Raw genomic sequence first — 21,723 nt, forward strand, 5'->3', positions numbered from 1 at the left:
GGGCACTTCTCAGACCTCACCTGTGGTGGAGGGCACCTGTCTTATTTCCAGGCCTTTTGTAGAGTAAGACCGCGTGGCCGTGGCGCCATGGCTGCTTGTGCTCGCCCCTCTCGTGGACCGGTGTGCGGAGGGGTGTGCACGCCAGCGGGTCTGACGTTTGCCCGGCCAGGTGGGGGTGTTGCCCACCGGACACAGGGCCTGAAGCTGTGTGCTGGCACTCCTCCCTGACAGGTGCGGAGCAAGCACCGCCCTCGCGTCCGCTGGGAGCCTGGACGTCGGGCGGCCTTCCCGTCCAGTCCTGATGGCTGGCCCGGCCCGTGGGGCTGGCTCTGATGGGGTGGGGCTCGTGCTCAGAGCTGTCAGCGTTGCAGGGCATCCGCCCCTCGGCCTCAGGGAAGTGGAGCGAGCAGTGTCCCCGCCCTCCGGCAGTTATGTGGCTCCCTGCCGTCCTGTCGCTGTGAACCTTGGCTGCCACCGGCCACACTGACCGAAGGCTGTGCCACTGCTGCTTTGGGGTGAGGGAGCTGCTGACGTAACTAGCAGATGACTCACTGTCCCTCCCATCTGCTGAGTCCAGGTCTGTGAGGGGCACGGGAGGTGCGTGATGAAGTCATTTCTCTGGTGATTGGGTAGATTGCCTGCCTGTCGACAGGAGAACCAAGTGTATGGCCCGCCTCCTGAGTGCCCCAGAGAGCGCTGGATGGAGAGGAAGCTCTTAGGCCGGGACCGTCCCTGCAGGGACGCGCTGAGGGTGCCTGCGGCGCTGCAGCCTGGGGAGGCTCTGGGCCTGGACTTGCTGAAGTGCTGTGTCTCGGGCAGCCATTCCAGGCCATTCTCGGGTGCTGGGTTTGTTCCCGGAATGTGTAAGCGGCAGCACTCGATTGTTCTCGTGCTGGCTGACCTCACGGCTCATCTGGGAAGCTCAGAAGGCCAAGTAATTGTTACCCCGTTCATCCCCTTGGCTGCCTGGGAATCAGTGGGGGCCTGGTTGCTAAGGACCAGCCAGTTCCTGGTCCTGTCCGGGCTCCTAGGGCCAGGGTTCATGCCTCAGGGACGGCAGCATGTGCTGGGTGCAGAGGGGAGGCCAGCACAGCCCAGGGTCAGGGTCAGGCGTGGGACGTCTGTGTAAAGCTGAGGTGGGGGTTGGACCACACGGTGCTGCCTCTGGACTCGTGGGCTGGACATCACAGTGGTAGCTGGTGCGTCACCAGGTCTGCTACAAGCTCACCAAAGCTGTGGTTAGGGCGCAGAAAATCAGTCTGTTCCGTGTTTGGTTATTAAATAAGCAGTTGTTTGGAGACAGACAGCTGTCATCCACTGGTTCATTCCCCGAGTACCTGCACCAGGAGGCTGAATCGGGGTGGAGCCAGGAGGTCAGTCCCGGCCTCCCACGCCGGGGAGGGAGGGGCAGGTGCCCAGCCGTAGGTGTCACTGCCGCTCCCCAGGCTGCACGTTGGCAAGAAGCTGAAGCAGTTGACTCAAACGCAGGCACTCCTCGTGCCATGCCAGGTGTCCCAGGTGGAGTCTAGCCACAGGGCAGACATCCTCAGAGTGCATCTTTCTGGGCTGCTATCCCCAGGAGGCCAGAGGGGCATCCCTGGGCCTGGTTGAAGGCCATGGGATGTGCTGATCCGAAAGGATCCCTGTGACCGTGTGGGGCCTGAGCCCTGCACAGCTGCCTGACCATCGAGGTCTGTGTGTGGCTCACGCCAGGCCCAGTGGGCTGGGGTGGTGTGGGTTTTGGGGAGAACCCAGCCCTCCTGCGACAGGGAGATGCAGGCATACCCCGTGGGTGTTGAGGCAGTGCTGAGAAGCAGGGACAGAATCACTGAGCAGGTGGGTTCAGGGGCACTTCCTGTGCAGTGTCTGTGCCCTGACACTGAGCAGGGTGGGCTGTGTAGACTTCCTGCCGACAAGGGGACCGTGGTGATGGTCTCCAAGGACCTGTCATCCAGAGGGGAGCGTACCGGCGCCGGGTGGGCTGTGGGCAGCAGACAGCTGACGCCTGTGGTTTTCTTTCTTTGCCAAGGTACGGACATTGCCGCAGGAGAAGAAGTCGCCATCAAGCTGGAATGTGTCAAAACCAAGCACCCTCAGCTCCACATTGAGAGCAAAATCTACAAAATGATGCAGGGAGGAGGTAGGTCCCTCACCGTGAGAGGAACCAGGGCTCTGCTGGGGGGATGCGTCCTGGCTTGTTTGGGGAGGGGCGGAGGGGTCTGTCCACACTCTGGAACAAGGCACGGTAGTTGCATTCCGAGGCTCGACGGAAAGAAACTGAGTGCTGCCTTCCTGCGTGTTGTCAGGTAACAGTGTCTTAGAAACCGAGGCTTCATGTGACCTCGTGGTCCCTGGGTGTGGCCTCTGCCTGCTCTCCACCCTGGGCCCCTTCAGACTCTGGGCTCCCGTTCTTCCTGGCAAAATGAGGACTTTGAAGATGGCTGCCTGTGACTCAGCCTGTGTGCTCTCCCCGTCCTGAAACCTCACCCCAGGGCCTCGGAGCCTGGCTGGAGGGCCAGCTGTGGAACCTGGACGTGCCATCCCGATCCAGGGTGACCGCGCTTCTGTGGGCTCTGAAGTAGCCTGCCTGGTGGAGCACGGAGGAGTTTCCTTTGGGGTCTCAGAGCCGTGAAGACTCGGCACCCGTGGGCATCCGCAGGTCCCGCCTCGGGCTCCTGGAGGGGACGGCAGTGCCTCTCCCTCTGGAGGCCCTGGCGGTCAGGAGCCCTGTGGTGCTTTGCTCTGCCCCGGGCGCCCTTTGCATCCCTTTCGGCCACGGTGGTGGCGCCTTGGATGCCTTCCCTCAACCAGAGTGGTTTCAGCTGAGTGCCGACGGAAACCAGAGTTGCCGAGCTTTGCTGGGCGAAGTGAAGGTGACCCCCCGTGCCCTTGGCGGCACAGACGCCCCCAGCAGCACGCGCCTGTGTCAAGTGTCCGGAGGAGGCCGAGGAGATGGAAACTCCCTGGTGCCCACCCTGTCGTGCCCTGGCCGTGGCCCAGAGAGAGGTGGACAGAGTCCCAGCCCCGAGTGTCTGCACTCGGGGTGCCCTCAGCAGAGGTCGTAGGGGTTGAAGGTTGTAACAAGTTGCAGGGAGCAAATGATGCAGGCTTCGGCCTTTGGTGGCTGGGAGCTGTGCCGGGGGCTTGCACCTGACAGCGGCACAGCCGGTTAAGCTGTGGCTGCGATGCTGGCATCCCAGCAGCGGAATGCAGATTCAGGTCCCAGCTGCTCTGCTTCTGATCCAGCTCCCTGCCGATGAGCCTGGGAAGGCAGGAGATGGTGGCCCGAGTGCTTGGCACCTGCCACCCAGGTGGAGCTTCTGGCTTCAGCCTGGCCCAGCCTGACCCAGCTCTGGCTGTTGGAGCCATTTGGGGAGTGAACCAGAGTGGAAGATCTCTGTCCATCTGTTTTCTCTTTTTGTCTCTCTGCCTTCCAAATAAATCTTGACATCAAGGAACAGCACACCTCGGGGCAGGGGCGGGGGAAGAGCCCCTTAAAAGCCCAGCTCGGGCACTGGGTGTAGGACAAGGTCTCACTGCTGCTGGCTGTGGGGCTGCCATGTACTGTGGGAGGCTGGGCAGCAGGCTGGGTGTGGGAGCGCCCCTCCCCTTGGTCATGGCCTTCTGCTCTGTCGTAAGGCAGTGCCACCTGCCCCAGGGGAAACGTGCCTTTGTTTAGGACCCCTTGTTGGAGCCATGGGAGTCACTTGCTCCCTCTTTGCTGCCCATGTCTCTTCTCCAGGATCTTGGAAACCAGTAGGATTCCAGAAGTGAACCCTTTGTTGTGTGGGCTTTGCATGTAAAGCCACGTTGGGCACTGCCTAGGCACGGGCCAGCTTTTACACCTGTTCTCAGTGCATGCCTGGCAGGTACCATGAAGTCAGAGTGTGTCCAGGAAACCAGTGCTCGTAACTCAGGTCATTGACATTCTGAGACCAAACTGGAGTCACAGACAGGGTTGTAGGAGTTGCTGTGCCCAGAATCCACCTGGGGTTCCTGTGGTCCAGCCTTGGCCGGACATGTCCTTTAGGTGGACACGAGACAGCACAAATGCCTCTGACTGTGGTTGGTTGGTTGGTGTTTTCCCCCTCAAATTTGGGAACCACATACTGGTATTCAGGAGAGCCCCAGTCCGACCTGGCTTATGTCTGATTGGCACGAGTGGTGCTGCAGGAGGAAGCTGAAAGCCAGGCGCGCCCTGCCTCCTGCTGCTCTCAGCACTGGGGTCAGCCAGGACCTCCCACGCGCCCGTCAGGCCCAGCCGACCTCTGGTCCTGTGCAGGAGAATTGGTGTCATTAGCCTTGGGTTCCCAGTGGAGACTGAGGCACGGGTGACCATGTTACCTCCCTGAGGACACGGGCTTGAACTTCGGCATTCCACTGCCTGCTCTCCACAGCGGTCAGCTGTCGGGAGGGTGCCCCAGGTGCTCCCACCTGTCCAGAATCTGGTCGGGACAATAGATTACAAATCAGAAATAAGCGGAAGTTAGCTGTTGGATGGACAGCAGGCTTTTATCTGAGTGGAGCAGCGCCAGGGAGGACCTGAAGGCTGTTAGCTGCTCTCCCCAGAAGCCACTGCGGCCACTTCCTCAGCCGAGCGCGTTTCCGTGGTTGCAGCTGTGTGCAGTGGGCAGGCGTGGGGGGTGGGGCTCTGGCTCGCAGGGCGGCCACTGCCTGCCCACCACCATCTTCTCGTCCTGACTCTTTCACAGTACCAGATAACGTACCCAACAGGTCAGGGGTCAAGAACGTTAAAGTGGACCCCCAGGAGTGGGGTTATGGCCCCCAAGGAGCCGGGCACCCGGGGCAGCACACCAGCCCCTGCTTGCTCTTTGTTTTCACCAGAGAAATGTCTAGAAGCACTAGTGATGCTTCAAGGCTGGAATTTTTATTTGCGATAATGCAGTCTTCAACTTTATGATGACACTTGTCACACGCTGGGATGGAAAGCGTTCGCCGGTCCCTGGCCTCCGGGCTTGGATGAAGCCTGTGTGTAGGGTCCGGGCTGCGGGGGGTGGGGTGGGGTGGGGTGTGGCGGGACGGGCAGGCTGGGTGCCGCCGTCGTGGTGTGGCAGTGGCCACACTTGGGTCGCCGTTTTCTAACTGCTGGCCCCACAGGCTGCTTCAGGAACTCGAGTCCACATGTTGCTGGTACGAGATGTGTGGTTCACGGTGGCCCCCTGGCCGGGCCTGTGCCGGGAGGTTCCTGCTGCACAGGGGCCTCTTGGCCGAGGGCGCCCTGGGGCTCCCCTGCGGGTCAGTCTGCCGGGGCGCGCGCAGCAGGCAGAAAGCTTTGCCTCCTCTGAGCAAAGGCACTTTGCTTTTACTGTGTCGTGTCCGGTCTCGGATGCCATGGATAGGGCCACCGTGTCATTTGCCACTGAAGAGACAGAGCTGCCGTGGGGCACGCCCCCGGTTGTAAATGGGTCGGAGCCTGTCCGTGCGTGACCCCTGAGTACCGCATTTTGTGAGTGTTGTGGGTGTAGCCACAGCGCATGGATTGCGGTTGCTGCGTCATGCCCCGTCATGCCTGTGTACGGCGCTGCACTTCCTGCACTGCACTTCCTCCACGGTGAGGAGCTGTGGGTGGTTCCTACAGCCAGTGCCTCTGGGGACTCCCGTGCACTTGCCACAGTCCCCCAGCCGGCGTCTCCAGCTGAGTGGGGGCTCCTTCGTGGCTGCAGTTGACAGGCCCTTCCAGAAAGTGCTCAGTGTCTCTTCTGAGGGGTGGTGCAGACCTGAGCTGCCGCCTGCCTGCGCCAGAGCTCGGTGTGTGCCGCTTCCTCGTTGTCCTGCGTGTCCCTGCTGGTGCTGCCCCAGGCAGCACACAAGAATGAGGACAGGAAAGGAAGAAATAAACCTGTTGTTTATGGAAAGTAGAGTTTGCCACGTGGGGAACACAAGGCAAATTAGAAAAGTGTTTTTTTGTTTTCTTTTTCTTTTCTTTTATTTGGAAGGCAGAGATAGGCAGATCTGTCTGCCGGTTCTCTCCACGGAAGTACAAAATTTGGCTCCTGGCTGGTCCAGGCTGAGCCAGCAGCCCGGAACTCCACTGGGGTCTGCACGTGGACAGCAGGGGCCCACGTGCTTGGGCTGTCATCCTCTGGCTCCCCGGGTGTGCAGGAGCAGGAAGCTGGACACAGAGGCAGGCACTCTGATGTGCAGACATGAGTGTCCCGGCCAGCAGCTCGCTTTGCCAAACACCCGTCCCCAGATCAGAAAGGTCAGCAAGATACTAAAATAAGGTCAAAATAGATAATCAATTCATTTCATTACACTGACGGCCCACTCAGTTAAAAATTGTGATTTCTCTCTCTTTTTTAAAGACACTTATTTGAAAGGCAGAATTAACAGAGAGTTCTTCCATCCACTGATTGCTTTCCCAAATGGCCAGAGTTGAGCTGATCTGAAGCCAGGAGCCAGGAGCTTCTTCTGGTTTCCCACATGGGTGCAGGGGCCCAAGGACTTAAGGCATCTTCGCTGCTTTCCCAGGCACATTAGCAGGGAGCTGGATCGGAAGCGGAGCAGCTGGGACCTGAACTGGTGCCCGTAAGAAATGCTAGTGCTGCAAGCAGCAGCTTTACCAACTACACCACAGTGCCAGCCCCAAAAGAGGGATTTAAACCAGTCCACTGGTTCACTCCCCAACTTTCTGTGACAGTCGGGTCTGAGCTGGGCTGAAGCCAGGAGCTGGAACTCAGTCTAGGTTTCCCTCGCGGAAGGCAGGAACCTGGGCTCTTGAGCCATCCTCAGGGCCTTCCGGGGTCCGCATCGGCTGGAGGCTGGAGCCAGAGCCGAGTGTCGAGCTCGGGTGCTGGGACACAGCGTGCTGAGCGTCTGTTTCTTACTTATATGATTCATTTTATTTGAAAAGACGGAGTTACGGGGCGGGGGGATCTTCCATCCACTGGTTAACTCTCCAAATGGCCGTTAACGGCTGGGGCTGGGCCAGGCTTAAGCCAAGAGACAGGAACTCCACCTGTATCTCCAATGGGTGGCAGGGTCCCAAGTGTGTGGAGCAGATTCTGCAGCTTTCCCCGGCACATGGCAAGGGCCTGTATTGGAAGTGGAGAGCTGGGACCCAGCCTGGTGCTCCCATACGGGAAGCCGGCATCGCAGGCAGCACAGCACTAGCCCCAGCTGCTGAGCGTCTCCCTGGCTAGGCGCAGTGCCTGTCCCCAAAACAGATTTTTACATGCTACTTACAGGGATCAGCATCGTGGAGCAGCTGGTCCAACCCCTGCCTGTGATGCCAGCATCCCATGTGGGCACTAGTTTGAGGCCCAGCTGCTGCTCTTCTCATCCAAGGCCCTGCAGGAGAAGTCAGCAGGAGATGGTTCAAGTGCTTGGGCGCCTGCGTCCACCCGGAGACCTGGATGGAGCTCCAGGCTCCCGGCTTTGGCCTGGCTCAGTCCAGCTTTTGGGGCCATTTGAGGAATAAACCAGCGGATGGAAGATTCTCTGTGTAACTCTGCCTTTCAAATAAATAAATAAATAAATAAGGTGCTACAGAGAGCTGCCAGAATAAGCCCATGAGGAACGTAGGTTAAGTCCCAGGTGAGCACTGGCTGGAGGGCGCTGGGGACGCTCCCCTGTGCGCAGACCCCTGTGTTGGAGAAGGGAGATGCAGCTGGGGGGCTCTGTGGAGCGCTCTGGACAGACAGTGGCAGCAAAGTTCCTTCTCTGACAAGATGACCCCAGAACTCACAGAGGCGCCGAGTGGCCAAGGGTGCTTCAGACCCTCCTGAGGGACTGCAGCTCGCAGGAAGGGCCCTGGGTGCACCTGGCCCTGCGTGGTTCCCAGCACCAGGCCCCACACAGGCGTGCAGGCTGCCTGCAGATGTGGCTGGCTTCTGTGCCGGCGACTCGAGGCTCCCCTGGCCGTGTCTCAGAGGGACGGGCCATCCCGTGGGGGAGCCCTGTGGGCAGCCACAGGACGTTGTGCCGTGTCGGTGCTTTGCAGTCGATGGTGTGGTCCGTGCGGGCCGGCCCTGCTCCCCTCTGCCTGAAGGTCTTTCTTGAGCATGCCCAGCGCTGCAGTGGCCACCCACTGTGGTCGCTAGGTGAGGTCTTCCTAGGGTGCTTGTGCTTGGACTTCTCTGAGCTTGAGTCTGTGGTTCCCAGTGCGACTCCACCCCTCCTGCCACCTCTGTCCCCTCCTTCGCGGGCTCCAGGTGACACGCGGGCTGGAAGCTGTCCCGCACTTACTCATCACTTGTTGGCTTTTTCTCAGTCATGTTCTGAAAGCTTTGGCTGCTCCTACCGTGTCTGATCTGTCACCAGTCCCACCCTGGTTTTTTTGTTTCTGTTTTTCACTTTGTATTTCAGAAAGTTTTGAATTTATTGAACACCGGTTAGGAGGTAGCAGTGTCAAGAGCGCCATGTTCCCAGCACCCAGACTCCTCTGTCCCTGCCCCGCCCCGCGGTCTTTCCAAGTCAGCGTAGTCTTCATCTCTAGATGTCAGGTTTGGGTCCGTTTTTATATCTCCCTTGCCTTTGTTTAACTTCCTTGACATGGAATACAGTTAAGATTTAAAATGACTTTTTACAATTTATTTTTTAAAAATATATTTGTTTATTATTTGAAAGGCAGAATTACAGAGAGGGAAAGAAGAGAGAGATTTCTGTCTGATGGTCCACTCCCCAGATGGCTACAATGGCAAGAGCTGGGCCAGGCCAAAGCTAGGAGCCTGGAACTCCTTCTGGGCCTCCCACATGTGTGTCGGGGGCCCAAACACTGGAGCCATCTCCCCCTGGTTTTCTTCTGCCTTTTTTTTTTTTTTTTAATTAAGATTTATTTATTTACTTGAGAGGTGGAGTTACAGAAGGAGAGACAGAGAGAGTCTCCCACCTGCTGGTTCCCTCCCCAGATGGCTGCAACAGCCAGGGCTGGGCCAGGCTGAAGCCAGGAGCCAGGAGCTCCATCCGGGTCTCCCACGCGGCTGCAGGGCCCAGCACTTGGGCCGTCCGCTGCTGTTTCCCTAGGCCACAGCAGAGGGCTGGATCAGAAGAGGAGCAGGTGGGACTTGAAGTGGCACGGATATGGGATGCCAGCACCACCAGCAGAGGTTTAAGCCACTATGCCACCGCATCAGCCCCAATTTTTTTTTTTTTTTTTTTTTTTTTTTTTTTTTTTTGGTAAAAAGATTTATTTATTTCAATGGGAGAGAGAGAGAGATCTGCCATCCGCTGGTTCACCCTCCAAATGGCTGCAAAGGTTAGGGCTGGACCAGGTGGAAGCCAGGAGTTTCAACCTGGTTTCCCACAGGGGTACAGGGGCCCAAGCACTTGGGCCGTCTTTCTCTGCTTTCCCGGATGCATTAGCAGAGAGCCGTATTGGAAGTGGAGCAGCTGGGACTCAAATCTGCACCCATATGGGATGCTGGCATTGTAGGTGACGGTTTACCCATTACGCCACAGCGCTGTTCCCCTTTGCTTTTCCAGGTGTATTAGCAGGGAGCTAGATCAGAATTGGAACAGTGCAGGGGCCGGCGCTGTGGCGCAGCTGATTAATGCCCTGGCCTGAAGCGCTGGCATCCCATCTGGGCGCCAGTTCTAGTCCCGGCTGCTCCTCTTCCGATCTAGCTCTCTGCTATGGCCTGGGAAGGCAGTAGAAGATGATCCAAGTCCTTGGGCCCCTGCACCCGCATGGGAGACCCAGAAGAGGCTCCTGGCTCCTGGCTTCGGATTGGCACAGCTCCGGCCGTTATGGCCAATTTGGGAGTGAACCATGGGATGGAAGACCTACCTCTCTCTGCCTCTCCTCTCTGTGTATAACTCTGACTTTCAAATAAATAAATAAGTCTTTAAATTGAAAAAAAAAAAAAAAAAGGAGCAGTGTAGATTTGCACTGGTGCTCATACAGAAGTGATGCTGGCCTGACCCACTGTGCCAGAACAGTGGCTCTGTACTTTTTTTTTTCCTTAAAATTTTATTTATTTATTTGAAAGGCAAAGTGTTAGAGAGAAGGGAGAGAGGCCTTCGTCTGCTGTTCCCTCCCCAGATGGCCACAGTGCTGGGGCTGGGCCAGGCGCAGCCAGGAGCTCCTTGCAGTCTCCCATTTTGAGTGACGGCGGCCCGGTCCTTGGGTCACTGCTGCTGCTCCTCCCAGGACCGTGGGGCAGGGAGCTGGGCCGTCCACGTGGGACAGCTGGGACTGAACCTGCGCTCCGGTCTGGGACGCTGGTGCAGGCGATGGCGGAACCCAGATGCCGCGACGCCGGCCCCTGTGCTGACTTCGTTCTGTTTGGTGTTTTAAGGGTTTTGTTTTTTCAGTGCATCTGCAAAGATAGTGTATACAAAGGATCGAGACGTGAGAGGTACTGGTCCAACACTAATGAGTCTGTAAGATAGTGTATACAAAGGGTTGAGATGTGAGAGGTACTGGTCCAACACTAATGAGTCTGTAAGAGTTAGGGTTCTGGGAAGGCGGAAAAGATTACACATTTACAGGTTGGAAACTGCAACCGGAATAAGCCGGCTAAGTCCTGTTAACGCCTGGTGAAGAGTCTGAAGACTCCTCCGTGTTTTCAGTAGACGAGAGCCTCCGCGGGCCACGCTGGCGGTCCTCTTAGCACAGCAAGAGTGAGGGGGTCCCGACTGCCCCACGCTCTGGGTGTGCCCCCACCCCATCCCACTCGGCTTCAGGAAGCAGGCCCCGGCCCGCGCAGTCCCCAGGGATCTGTCCAGCACCGCCCTGGGGTCTTCCGCTGCATTCTAGGACCACCATGGAACACATTGCACATTGCAAATCTGCTAAGCTCATGAGACAGTGACTGACGGGGGAAAATGCTTTTAATTATGGACTCAGTCCACTGGTGTGTTTCAAGAGGTGCAGTGGAAGGAATTAACTTCTCCCCAAATCGGCAAATGGCACACAGTTCCGTGAAGGTCGAGGTCCCATGTGGCGTCCTGGCAGGAGGAAGGGCACGACGGGCTCCGCCCCCCCCCCCCCCCCCCGGGGTTTTCAACCCTGAATCTGCGCAAGGTGGAGGGAAGGGGTTGTTAGGAAATGAGGCATCTGCCATACTCCTTCCTAAGCACGTGTCTTTTTATTTTTAAGATGGACTTATTTGTGGCCAGCACCGCGGCTCTAATCCTCCGCCTTCGGCACCGGCACACCGGGTTCTAGTCCTGGTCAGGGCTCCAGATTCTGTCCCGGTTGCCCTTCTTCCAGGCCAGCTCTCTGCTGTGGCCCGGGAGTGCAGTGGAGGATGGCCCAAGTGCTTGGGCCCTGCACCCGCATGGGAGACTAGGAGAAGCACCTGGCTCCTGGTTTCAGATCAGCGGGGTGCGCCGGCCGCAGCGTGCCAGCCGCGGCGGCCATTGAGGGGTGAACCAACAGAAAAGGAAGACCTTTCTCTCTGTCTCTCTCTCTCTCTCTCACTGTCCACTCTGCCTGTCAAAAAAAAAAAAAAAAAAAAAAAAGATTTATTTATTTGAAAGAGTTACACAGAGGAGAGGCAGAGAGAGAGATCTTCCATCCACTGACTCACTCTCCAGTTGGCCACAACGGCTGGAGCTGAGCCGATCCGGAGCCAGGAGCCAGGAGCTTCCTTCGGGTCTCCTATGCACGTGCTGGGGCCCAAAGACTTGGGCCATCTTCCCCTGATTTCCCAGGCCATAGCAGAGAGCTGGGTAGGAAGTGGAACAGCCAGGACTCGAACCTGCGCCCATATGGGATGCCAGCATTGCAGGCAGTGGCTTTTACCCACTACGCCACAGCACCGGCCCCAAGGGGACGGGTCTTCTAACGCTAGATCTAGAAAGTGGAATGTGGAATCAATCCGTCGTCCTCCCCTGTAGGGCTGTCCACTGGTTAATGAATTAAAGAAACGACACGAAACCACTTCAGCCACGCAGACAGCTGCGGGCCTTGTGGGCGATGGTGCTGCTGGCAAGCCTGTCTCCTGATTCCCACAACAAACAAACTCCCAGCTGAGTGCGAGCCGACTGTCCTGACAGCTGTGCGCTCGCAGTTACGGCTGCTCCATCCAGGTCTCCAGAGCGGTGGCACGGGCATCTGCCATTTCCAGGCACATACGCGGGAAGCCAGGGAGTTCCCTACTGACACCAGATTTGTCTGCAAAGAGAAGAACTGACCCTGCCACGCTCGGCATGAGCAGACAGTGTATCCAGCCGACTTCCAGCGCTGTGTGTGGAACCTGACGGACAGTCAGGTTTTCCCGTGCTGGGAAAGCACTGCGAAGCCTTGCTTCCCTGAGGACCCGGAGCGGGGATCAGACTGGAGGACGTGTCGGGGAGGGGTTCTGGAAAACAGCTGTGTTTTTATTTATTCATGAGAGCGAGCTCCCCTCCGCTGGTCTGTTCCCCTAACGGCGGCTGGGGCTGGGGCTGGGGCTGGGGCCTCCATCCAGGTCCTCCACGTGGGTAGAGGGACCCAAGTACTTTGTTACCCCTGCTGCCTCCCAGGTGCACAATAGCAGGACACTAGAATTGGAGGCAGAGCCAGGACTCACCAGGTTCCCTGACAGGGATGCGGATGCCCCATGCAGCAGCTTGACCGGAAACCCTGACGCCTCTAGCTTCCTCCCCGTGCTCAGAGCTGTGGGTCAGTGTTGAATGCATCCTGTCATCTTTGTTCTCATATCACTGACTTGTCTGTTTCAAACTGTGGCTACAGATCTCCAAAAAGACTTCATTGATTTTGCCTTTTTAAAATTTAAGATTTATTTATTTATTGGAAAAGCAGAGGTATAGGGAGAGAGAGGAGAAACAGAGAGAGGTCTTCCATCTGCTGGTTCACTCCCCAAATGGCTGCACCCACTGGGACTGGGTCAGGCCAAAGCCGGGAGCTCCTCCCCCTCTGGGTCTCCCACGCGGGCACAGTGGCTCACCTGCTTGGGCATCCCTCACTGCCCTCCCAGACACATTTGCAGGGAGCCGGGTTGGAAGTGGAGCCGCTGGGACTGGACTGTGCGTTCTGACACGGGGTGCTGGCATCGCAGCTGGCGGTTTAGCTGGCTGCACCACGGCCAGCCCCTGCTTCTGTTTCTATCTCAGCTGGTCAGCAGCAGAACGGTTTGCTGTTTCTCTCCTCCTCTTCCTGGCATTGTAGACCCTCTGAACCTCCTTAGGGTAACTGGCTTTGACTGGCCTGCTGCTCCTGTCCGCGCGGCCTTTTCTTGCCCTGCCTTGCCCTGTCTCTCCCGAGTTGCCCATCGCCGCACTGGCGGCCCTGTGCGGGGAGGAGGGCTGGGTGTTGGGCCGGGCGCTGGTGCGGTGGCCTGGGCTGACGAGTTCTTGGTTCCTCACCCAGTGGGCATCCCCACCATCAGGTGGTGCGGGGCGGAGGGCGATTACAACGTCATGGTGATGGAGCTGCTGGGGCCCAGCCTGGAGGACCTCTTCAACTTCTGCTCCAGGAAGTTCAGCCTCAAGACTGTCCTGCTGCTTGCTGACCAGATGGTACGACCCTGGCTCCCTGGGCCACGCTTACTCTCGTCTCCGGGGCAGCCTGGGAGGGCGCAGGTGCAACCTGAGGTTTGTTTAGCCCTTGCCTGGAGGCAGCTGGGGAGTGGGGAGGGCCTCCCTCTCCAAGCTCTCGGCACTGGCTTTCTTCCACGTAGGAGCACAGCTGACTGCAACCAGTGTGCAGTTTCCGGGCGAATTCCCCTGTGCAGACCAGTGTCTGGCAGGAGGGCTCGGCCTGCTGTGTGTGGCCCCCTTGCAGGCCAGTGAGGGCAGAGAGAGGGCAGCTCGGGCACGTCCAGTTCGGCGCCCCCGTCCTGACGGTTGTTGGGAGCGTGCCGGCACGGGCTCGGGCTTCACTGCCGCCTGGCTGCTCCGTGAGGCTGCGGCTCTGGGATTTCACCGCGTGCTGGTGCTCGTGTCGCCGCAGATCAGCCGCATTGAGTACATCCATTCGAAGAACTTCATCCACCGAGATGTGAAGCCAGACAACTTCCTCATGGGGCTGGGGAAGAAAGGCAACCTGGTCTACATCATCGACTTTGGGCTGGCCAAGAAGTACCGGGACGCAAGGACGCACCAGCACATCCCCTACCGTGAGAACAAGAACCTCACAGGGACCGCGCGGTACGCCTCCATCAACACGCACCTCGGAATTGGTGAGCCCCGCCCGCGGGGTGCTGGCTTAGCTAGCTGTGGGTGTGTGCATCGCGCATCTCGGGCGCCCAGGCTTGTGAGCGTGTCTGTTGCCGGGGCCCTGATCAGGCCTTTGTAGCAGACAGTCTGGCTGCAGCAGCAGTTGAAGCCTGGTTGTCCGGCAGGAGGCAGGGCGGTGCCAGGATGTTGCCCCCTCTGGGCTGGGGCTGGGGCGGTCCTCAGTGGCGCCTGGGAGCACCTTCCGCCACTGAGGGGGCGAGTGTTGCCTCTGTGCGAGCACACGGCCGCCAGCCCTCACGCCGTTCCTTTTCTTTGCAGAGCAATCTCGAAGGGATGACTTGGAGTCCCTGGGCTACGTGCTCATGTACTTCAACTTGGGCTCTCTGCCCTGGCAGGGGCTGAAGGCTGCCACCAAGAGACAGAAGTACGAACGGATCAGCGAGAAGAAGATGTCCACCCCCATCGAAGTGCTGTGCAAAGGCTACCCCTGTGAGTGTCCTCATTCCGCAGCAGGCGTGGCGGCAGAGGGGCCGCTGTGTGTGTGGAGGTCACGGTGGCCTCTTGTTTGATGCATCCCGAGTGTCTCTGGTGGGAGCTCCGTCAGCCCAGAGGAGGTGGAGGCAAGGCCCGGCTGACCTTGCGAAATGTCTCGGACGTTGGGAGGTGGAGAGTGAGTGGTGGCTGTACCTGCCTTGTGGGCTGACCACAGCCTATAGCCAACCTCAGTGTCTGGGTTCGTAATCACTGAGTTTTCCTGTGTTCTAAGACTTCCCTGGGTAAAATTAAGTTTGCTATGTGATGTTGAATATTTTAAAAACACTTTCCCGAGGCCTAGATTCTTCAAAATGTGGCTGGTTTTAAAATGCACACTTGCAGGGCCGGCGCTGTGGCATAGCGGGTAAAGCTGCCGCCTGCTACCCCAGCAGACCACGTGGGCACTCGTTCAAGACCCGACTGCTCTGCTCTGATCCAGCTCCCTGCTGATGTGCTAGGAAAGGAGTGGAGTTCGTCTGACGTGCTTGGGCCCCTGTACCCACATGGGAGACCCGGAAGAAGCTCCTGGCTCCCAGCTTCAGCTTGGGCCAGCCCTAGCCATTGTGACCATTTGGGGAGTGAACAAGCAGATGGAAAATCTCTTTCTCTTTCTCCCTCCCTCGTGTGTGTGTGTGTGTGTGTGTGTTTCTCTGTCTTTTAAGTAAATAATTTTTTAAATATTTATCTAAGAGGTAGAGTTATAGACAGGTTCTTCCATCTGCTGGTTCACTCCCCAGATGGCCACAATAGCTGGAGCCAGGAGCTTCTTCCAGGTCTCCCATGTGGGTGCAGAGAGAGTCCACTGCTTTCCCAGGCCATCCCAGAGAGCTGGATCCGAAGTGGAGCAGCCGGGACTCAACCAGTACCCGGCTGGGTGGGATACCGCTGCCGCATGCGGAGGCTTCAGCGCACTGTGCCACAGTGCCAACCCCGAATAAAGCAAGAGGCGGCACACTCCCTGGGTGTGTGGCCACAGGGGTGAGCAGTGGTATTGACAGGTGGGCATTTCGCTTAGCTTTGTGCTGCTTGTCTTTCAGCTGAATTCGCCACGTACCTGAATTTCTGCCGTTCCCTGCGCTTTGACGACAAGCCCGACTACTCGTACCTGAGACAGCTCTTCCGAAACCTGTTCCATCGCCAGGGCTTCTCCTACGACTACGTGTTCGACTGGAACATGCTCAAATTTGTAAGTGCTGCCGCCGCCAGCTCTGCCTTCTCGAGGCATGACGGGAACTGCCCATCGGTGGGAAGCTGGCGGCCCTCGTCCAGGGCCACATCGTGTGCAGGCGACTGTGCCGTCGAGGGCTTGGGTTTTTAGGGCATGTTTGCCAAATTGGGGAAGCCCGGTATCCCTTGTGGGCCCTGGGCTGATGCGGGTGTGTGCCGTCGAGGAGAGCCAGGCTCCCCTGAGACCATGTGACGCGGGCAGCAGGTCCTGGAGTGGCCGAGAGGTCTGCCTGCAGCCGCAGCTCCTGGGAGTTGGCACGTGCAGGTTTCTGGGGTTGGAGTGGCCAGCACCAGTTCTCAGAGCTCCGTGGGGCTGCCTGCGGTGCCCTCACCCAGCGTCACCCGGGGCTGCAGGGAGCCAGAGGGCCCAGTGCCGTGGGGGCTGTGGGGACCCCCGTGCTGTGAGGAGCGCACCTGCTGTCTGGATTTGGCCCTGTGGTGAGCCCATCTCACGTTAGGTATCCTTCTCACCACAGTTCGTGATGTGTGCATGAGACGCCATGGCTGTGCCCGGCCAGTGCTGGGGTGCAGTGAGCTGAGCTGCCGCCTGCAGCACCAGCGTCCCGTCGAAGCCCCAGTTCTGATACCCAGCTCCCTGCTGATGTGCCCGGGAAGTCAGCAGATGATGGCCCAAACCCAAAAACCTGGGCCCCTGCTACCCATGTGGGAGACCACCATGGAGTTCTGTCTCCTGGCTTTAACCTGGACCATCCCCAGCCTTTGCAGCCGTCTGGGGAGTGAACCAATGTCGCCGTCTCTCTCTGAAGCTCTCCCCACTCTGCCCTGCAGACCGAGGGCAGGCAGCCGTTCCCACTTGGCTGCGGTTGCTGCTGATGCTGGCCGCTTTGGTCCAGCTCTGGTGCCTTCTTCCACTGAAGATTGTCCCGCCCAGCTGTCACTCAACTCAGCACCTTAGCAGTTGACAGGATCTAGTGGAGGAGAGCTGGCACCGTGGCTCACTAGGCTAATCCTCCGCCTTGCGGCGCCAGCACACCGGGTTCTAGTCCCAGTCGGGGTGCCGGATTCTGTCCAGGTTGCCCCTCTTCCAGGCCAGCTCTCTGCTGTGGCCCGGGAGTGCAGTGGAGGATGGCCCAAGTGCTTGGGCCCTGCACCCCATGGGAGCCCAGGAGAAGCACCTGGCTCCTGCCATCGGATCAGCGCGGTGCGCCGGCCGCAGCGCGCCAGCCGTGGCGGCCATTGGAGGGTGAACCAACGGCAAAGGAAGACCTTTCTCTCTCTCTCTCTCTCTCACTGTCCACTCTGCCTGTCAAAAAAAAAAAAAAAAAAAAAAAGAATCTAGTGGAAGAGTACAGCTGCCTCTTCAGAAGGCAGCAGGGCCAGTGGTGTGGCTGGAGACCACTGGGCGGGCAGGCAGGCATCCTGCCCTGGGGCTGGAGTCCCAGGGCGCGAACGACCGTGTGCTGTGGCTCAGAGGCCAGCCCCGTGCTGCTGTCCCATAGTCCAGGGTCTGGGCATCAGGTGGCCACCCGCCTTGTTCCGGCATTGTCTGTCCCTCATTGCAGCCGGGCACAAACGGCCGTCACCGTGGCTTTGCTGGTGTTGTCTGCCCTGACAGCGTGTGGGCGGGCGGGCATGTCCAGCCCAGTGAGGCTTTCTTCTCCGCAGGGGTAGCACCTGGCTGTGTCTGGCAGCCGTGGGTGTAGAGCCTCACCTGATGGTGTTAGCAGTGGGGGCAAGGCCTGGCTCATGACAGGCGTCTTAGCCTGGGGTGCACGGAGGGTGTTTGAAGTAGCAGCGAAGGTCTGATTGGGAGTGCGTCCCCCGTCAGCGCCCACTGCCAGACAGCTTCCTGCCAGTGCAAACCCTGAGCCGCAGCAGCTCCGGTGCTCGGGAGACCCAGCTGGATTGAGTTCTGGGTTCCTGGCCCAGCCCTGGCTTTTGGGACCATTCGGCAAATGAATTATTGGAAAGGTTTCTTTTCTGTCCTTCTTCCTTTCAAATAAATAAATAAATTAGAAAAAAAAAGACTGTTTGTTTGGGAGGCAGAGTGTACAGAGGGAGAAAGAAAGATCTGCCACCTGCTGGTTCACCCAACAAATGGCTGCAGTGGCCAGGGTTGGGCCAGCTGAAACCAGGGCCTGGAGCTCGTGTCTGGGTCTCCCGGAGCCCAGGTCCTGCCGGTTTCCGCTGATCTCGGCGTATCACCAAAGAGCCGGATCCGATGTGGAGCAGTGAAGCCTCGAACCCGTCATGATGGTGTTGCAAGCGACAGCCTAACCCATCGCGTCCCCACACCCAGTCCTTAATCAGAAGTGTACAGGGGCTGGCACCGTGGCGTAGCCTTTGCCTGCAGTGCCGCATCCCCTGTGAGCCGCAGTTCGAAACCCGGCTGCTCTACCAGTCGAGCTCCCTGCTAAAGCACCTGGGAAAGCGTCGGAAGGAGGTGCAGATGTCTGGGGCTCTGTACCTACATAGGAGACCCAGACTTCTGGCTTCGGATTGGCCCGGCTTTGGGCATTGGCAGCCATTTGGGATGTCAACCAGCAGATAGGAGATACCTCTCTCTGTGCCTCTCCCTCTCTGTAACTTTCAAAGTAAATGAATCTTAAAAAAAAAAAAAAAAGAAAAAGAAACAAAAGCACGAGTTGGGGTTGTGGGGCGCAAGCCTGGCTGCTGTACTGGCCCCACTACAGCGTGGCCTCCCCCGGTCAGGAGTCTGGGCGCTGGGTGGGTCCCTCAGTGACCCAGTGCTGTTGCCTCTGCCCCACCCCTCCCCAGGTGCTGCCACACTGAGCCCATGCCACGCCTTAGGTGGTTTCCTACTCTGACTTCCTCCACATACAAGCGTTTGGGTGTGCGGGGGAGCCTGGGAGGTGGTGACGCTGAGGCAGCCCTGAGCCGCCGCCCAGGAAAGCACACAGCAGTGCGAATTGGTTTTTTCCGGTGGTTGTGGGTCGGGGGGCTAAAGTGTCTGACCACCATGGGCGCAGCTCTTGTCCAGCAGGCGGCCTTGTTTCCAGCAGCCTGGGTCAGCGCTGGGCTCACCTCTTCCTCTTCCTGTTCTTGAGGGTGCCAGCCGGGCTGCCGACGACGCTGAGCGGGAACGCCGGGACCGAGAAGAGCGGCTGAGACACTCCCGGAACCCAGCCACCCGTGGCCTGCCTTCCACAGCCTCTGGCCGCCTGCGGGGAACCCAAGAAGTGGCTCCCCCAACGCCCCTCACCCCTACCTCACACACGGGTGAGTGCCCGTCGGCGAGCACAGGGCTCCCTTCTGTCCAGTGTCTCTTGGGTCTGGGCTGGCGCTCTGGCCTCCCACGCGTGGCTGGTGCTGTCGGACCTCTTGCTTTGGTCGGTTCTTACTCCAAAGAACAAGTGGGATGTCTCTCCCAATGCCCAGATTTCTCTCCCATGCACCTTGTAGGGCCGAGTTCCCCGGGCCCCAGGTGCTGTGGCGTCATGAGGCCCCGGTGTGCCCTCCATGCTGAGCTCTAGCCATTGGGGGCTCTCCCCTGCCAGCGGCCCCTCTGTCCATGGAGCTTCCTCCAGTGAACCCCCGTGCGGGAGCCAGGCCCCAGCACAGGCCGTGGGTAGGCCAGCTCACCCTGGGTCTCTGCCCGCCCCCCCAGCCAACACCTCTCCACGGCCTGTCTCTGGCATGGAACGAGAGCGGAAAGTGAGTATGCGGCTGCACCGCGGGGCGCCAGTCAACATCTCCTCGTCCGACCTCACGGGCCGGCAAGATACCTCTCGCATGTCCACCTCACAGGTGAGTGCCGGTCCACGCTCCACCTGAGCCCCGCCAGGGCTGGTCTCGCGCGCTCCAGGGTGAGAGTGGGGTGGGATATCGCGTTCCCTCCCTCCCTCCCTTCTGCCCTTTCCCGTGTGTGGGGGTCCTCAGCAGGGGACCCGTGTTCCTGGTGAGTGAGTGGCGTCTTGTTGAGCGCTCAGATAACGTGTGCCGTCTCTAACAAGGGCTTGGTTTCCAGCCATGGCTGCACCTGTGGCGGCTGCTACTGCGCCTGCGTGTGAGCAGCTTCCCCGTGCACCCCTGCCCGCTCCTCGTCCGGGAGGGACGGCACCGGGGGCAGGTGCTGCCGAGGAGCCCGAGCCCCACCCTGTCCCTGGGCCTGCAGTGACCCCGCAGGCACGGCCCCGGTGCTCTTCACGGCCTCTGACGAGAAGAGTGCCAGAGAAAGCGGCTGCGAGCGGTGAGGGCAGGGCAGCACGCGAGTCCTGGGCAGCCGGGGCCAGCGGGGGCCCTGCTCTCCTGACCGTTTTCCTCCCGACATCTCCCTTCTCACTCTTGCTCTGCGTGGTTCTGTGGTGCAGCCGGCAGAACACTGCACCCGGCGTGGTCGCCCAGAGGGCTGGGCTTGGGCTGAGGATGAGCGTCGGAGGCGTCTGTTCCGCTGTGCAGCCCACCCTGGGCTCAGGGCTGCGTGGGGGTGTGGGGCGCGCAGGGGCCTGGAGCCCGCCTCAGCCCTGTGCCCCAGCTCTGAAGGAAATGAGTAGTTTCGTTGGACATCGTGACCCTGCCGAATCATGGGCTGTGTCTGTGCTTTCTGCTGCGTCCCACTAGGGCCGGGACGCTGGGCAGCTCCTGCAGGGCACACACAGGCCTGGGGGCTTCCTTCCCAGCGGGCGGCTGCGGCTGTGAGCAGGCCCAGGAGGTGTCATCCAGCTGCACCTGCGGGGCTGGTTCTGCCCAACCCGTGAAGCAGGAATGAGGCTGCGATTGGACTGGGGCCTCTTGGAGGCAGCAGCTGTGCTGCCCTGACTTCTTCAATAAAGCGTCTGGTGTTTGGGATCGGGAGGGGAGCGAGCTTGGGGCGGCCCAGCCGTTCTCGGCCCACATCCTCGGTGTCACCGGAGGTTGTCTCCCCGGCAAGCCTGTGGCTTGGGATCATGCTCTGTGCGCTCCTGGCTTGTTTCCATGTGGGGAAGGAGCGTGTGGCTCTCCCAGGAGGCATGTGGCTGGGTGCTCCGGGTTGCCAGTGCGCCTGCCCTGTCCCCATGGAGGGCACTGAGTGCTCTGGGGTCAGCCCAGCTGTGAGTCCAAGGCCAGACGAGGCCCTCGGCCAAACGCGCACCTGCTGGCCCGGAAGCTTCAAGCGTGCGTGGGGCTGCCGCTCGCGGGCACCCCTGAGAGAAGGGTGGGCGCTGGTGCAGGCGTGGCGTGTCTGCGCTAAGGCGCTGGAGGCCGCACGGCGTGTCTGTCCTAGGGTGCTGGAGGCCGCGCGGCGTGTCTCTCCTAGGGCGCTAGAGGCCGCGTGGCGTGTTTGCCCTAGGGCGCTGGAGGCCGCGTGGTGTGTCTCTCCTAGGGCGCTGGAGGCCGCGCCGCGTGTCTGTCCTAGGGCGCTGGAGGCCACGCGGCGTGTCTGTCCTAGGGCGCTGGAGGCCGCGTCGCGTGTCTGTCCTAGGGCGCTGGAGGCCGCATGGCCTGTCTGTCCTAGGGCGCTGGAGGCCGCGTCGCATGTCTGCAGGCCAGGCCTCCCCGACGGCCGCTCTTACCCGTTTTGCCCTCTCGGGAGAGGTGGTCCCTTCTTGTGGCGATGCCGGTCTGCAGGCGGGTTTCTTGGTGTCCTCTGGGCCTCATGCTTGGGTCGGGCTGGATGGCTGGCCACCTCATGGTGCGCGTGGGCCACTGCCCACCCACTCTTGGCTCTCTCCTGCCCCCTTCCCTTCTCAAGGCCGCTGGCGTTGGGCCCGTCCTGGGGGAAGTGCGGTGCCTGTCTCCTGGCGTCTGGGCCGTGAGTCTGTCCGCTCTTCTCTTTGTCCACACCGTCTGTCATTCCTTCGGGTGAATCGCGCTGACCCACGCTCTGCCCAGAGAGAGTGCGGTCCTGGTCCTCCCCCTAGTGAGGGAGTGCGCCCCGCCCCCCATGCTCTGGTGGTGCCATGCCAGCAGCTG

The 21,723-nt window shown here is 59.6% G+C and overlaps 1 protein-coding gene across 5 annotated transcripts in view; it reads left to right on the forward strand.

Annotated features, from left to right (window-relative positions):
• Positions 1–21,723, forward strand: part of CSNK1D (casein kinase 1 delta) — a 30,493-nt gene that overhangs the window by 3,235 nt on the left and 5,535 nt on the right. For all 5 annotated transcript variants that reach the window (XM_089318547.1, XM_051838859.3, XM_070060091.1 and 2 more), the window contains exons 2-8: positions 2,030–2,140; positions 13,280–13,428; positions 13,862–14,090; positions 14,407–14,577; positions 15,660–15,808; positions 18,879–19,050; positions 19,439–19,578. In XM_089318547.1, the coding sequence (XP_089174673.1) occupies positions 2,030–2,140; positions 13,280–13,428; positions 13,862–14,090; positions 14,407–14,577; positions 15,660–15,808; positions 18,879–19,050; positions 19,439–19,578 (1,121 nt within the window). The remainder of the gene's footprint in view (positions 1–2,029; positions 2,141–13,279; positions 13,429–13,861; positions 14,091–14,406; positions 14,578–15,659; positions 15,809–18,878; positions 19,051–19,438; positions 19,579–21,723) is intronic.

Source organism: Oryctolagus cuniculus, chromosome 17 (assembly GCF_051225735.1).
Source record: "Oryctolagus cuniculus isolate XC-2025 breed Fujian yellow rabbit chromosome 17, ASM5122573v1, whole genome shotgun sequence".
NCBI lineage: Eukaryota > Metazoa > Chordata > Mammalia > Lagomorpha > Leporidae > Oryctolagus > Oryctolagus cuniculus.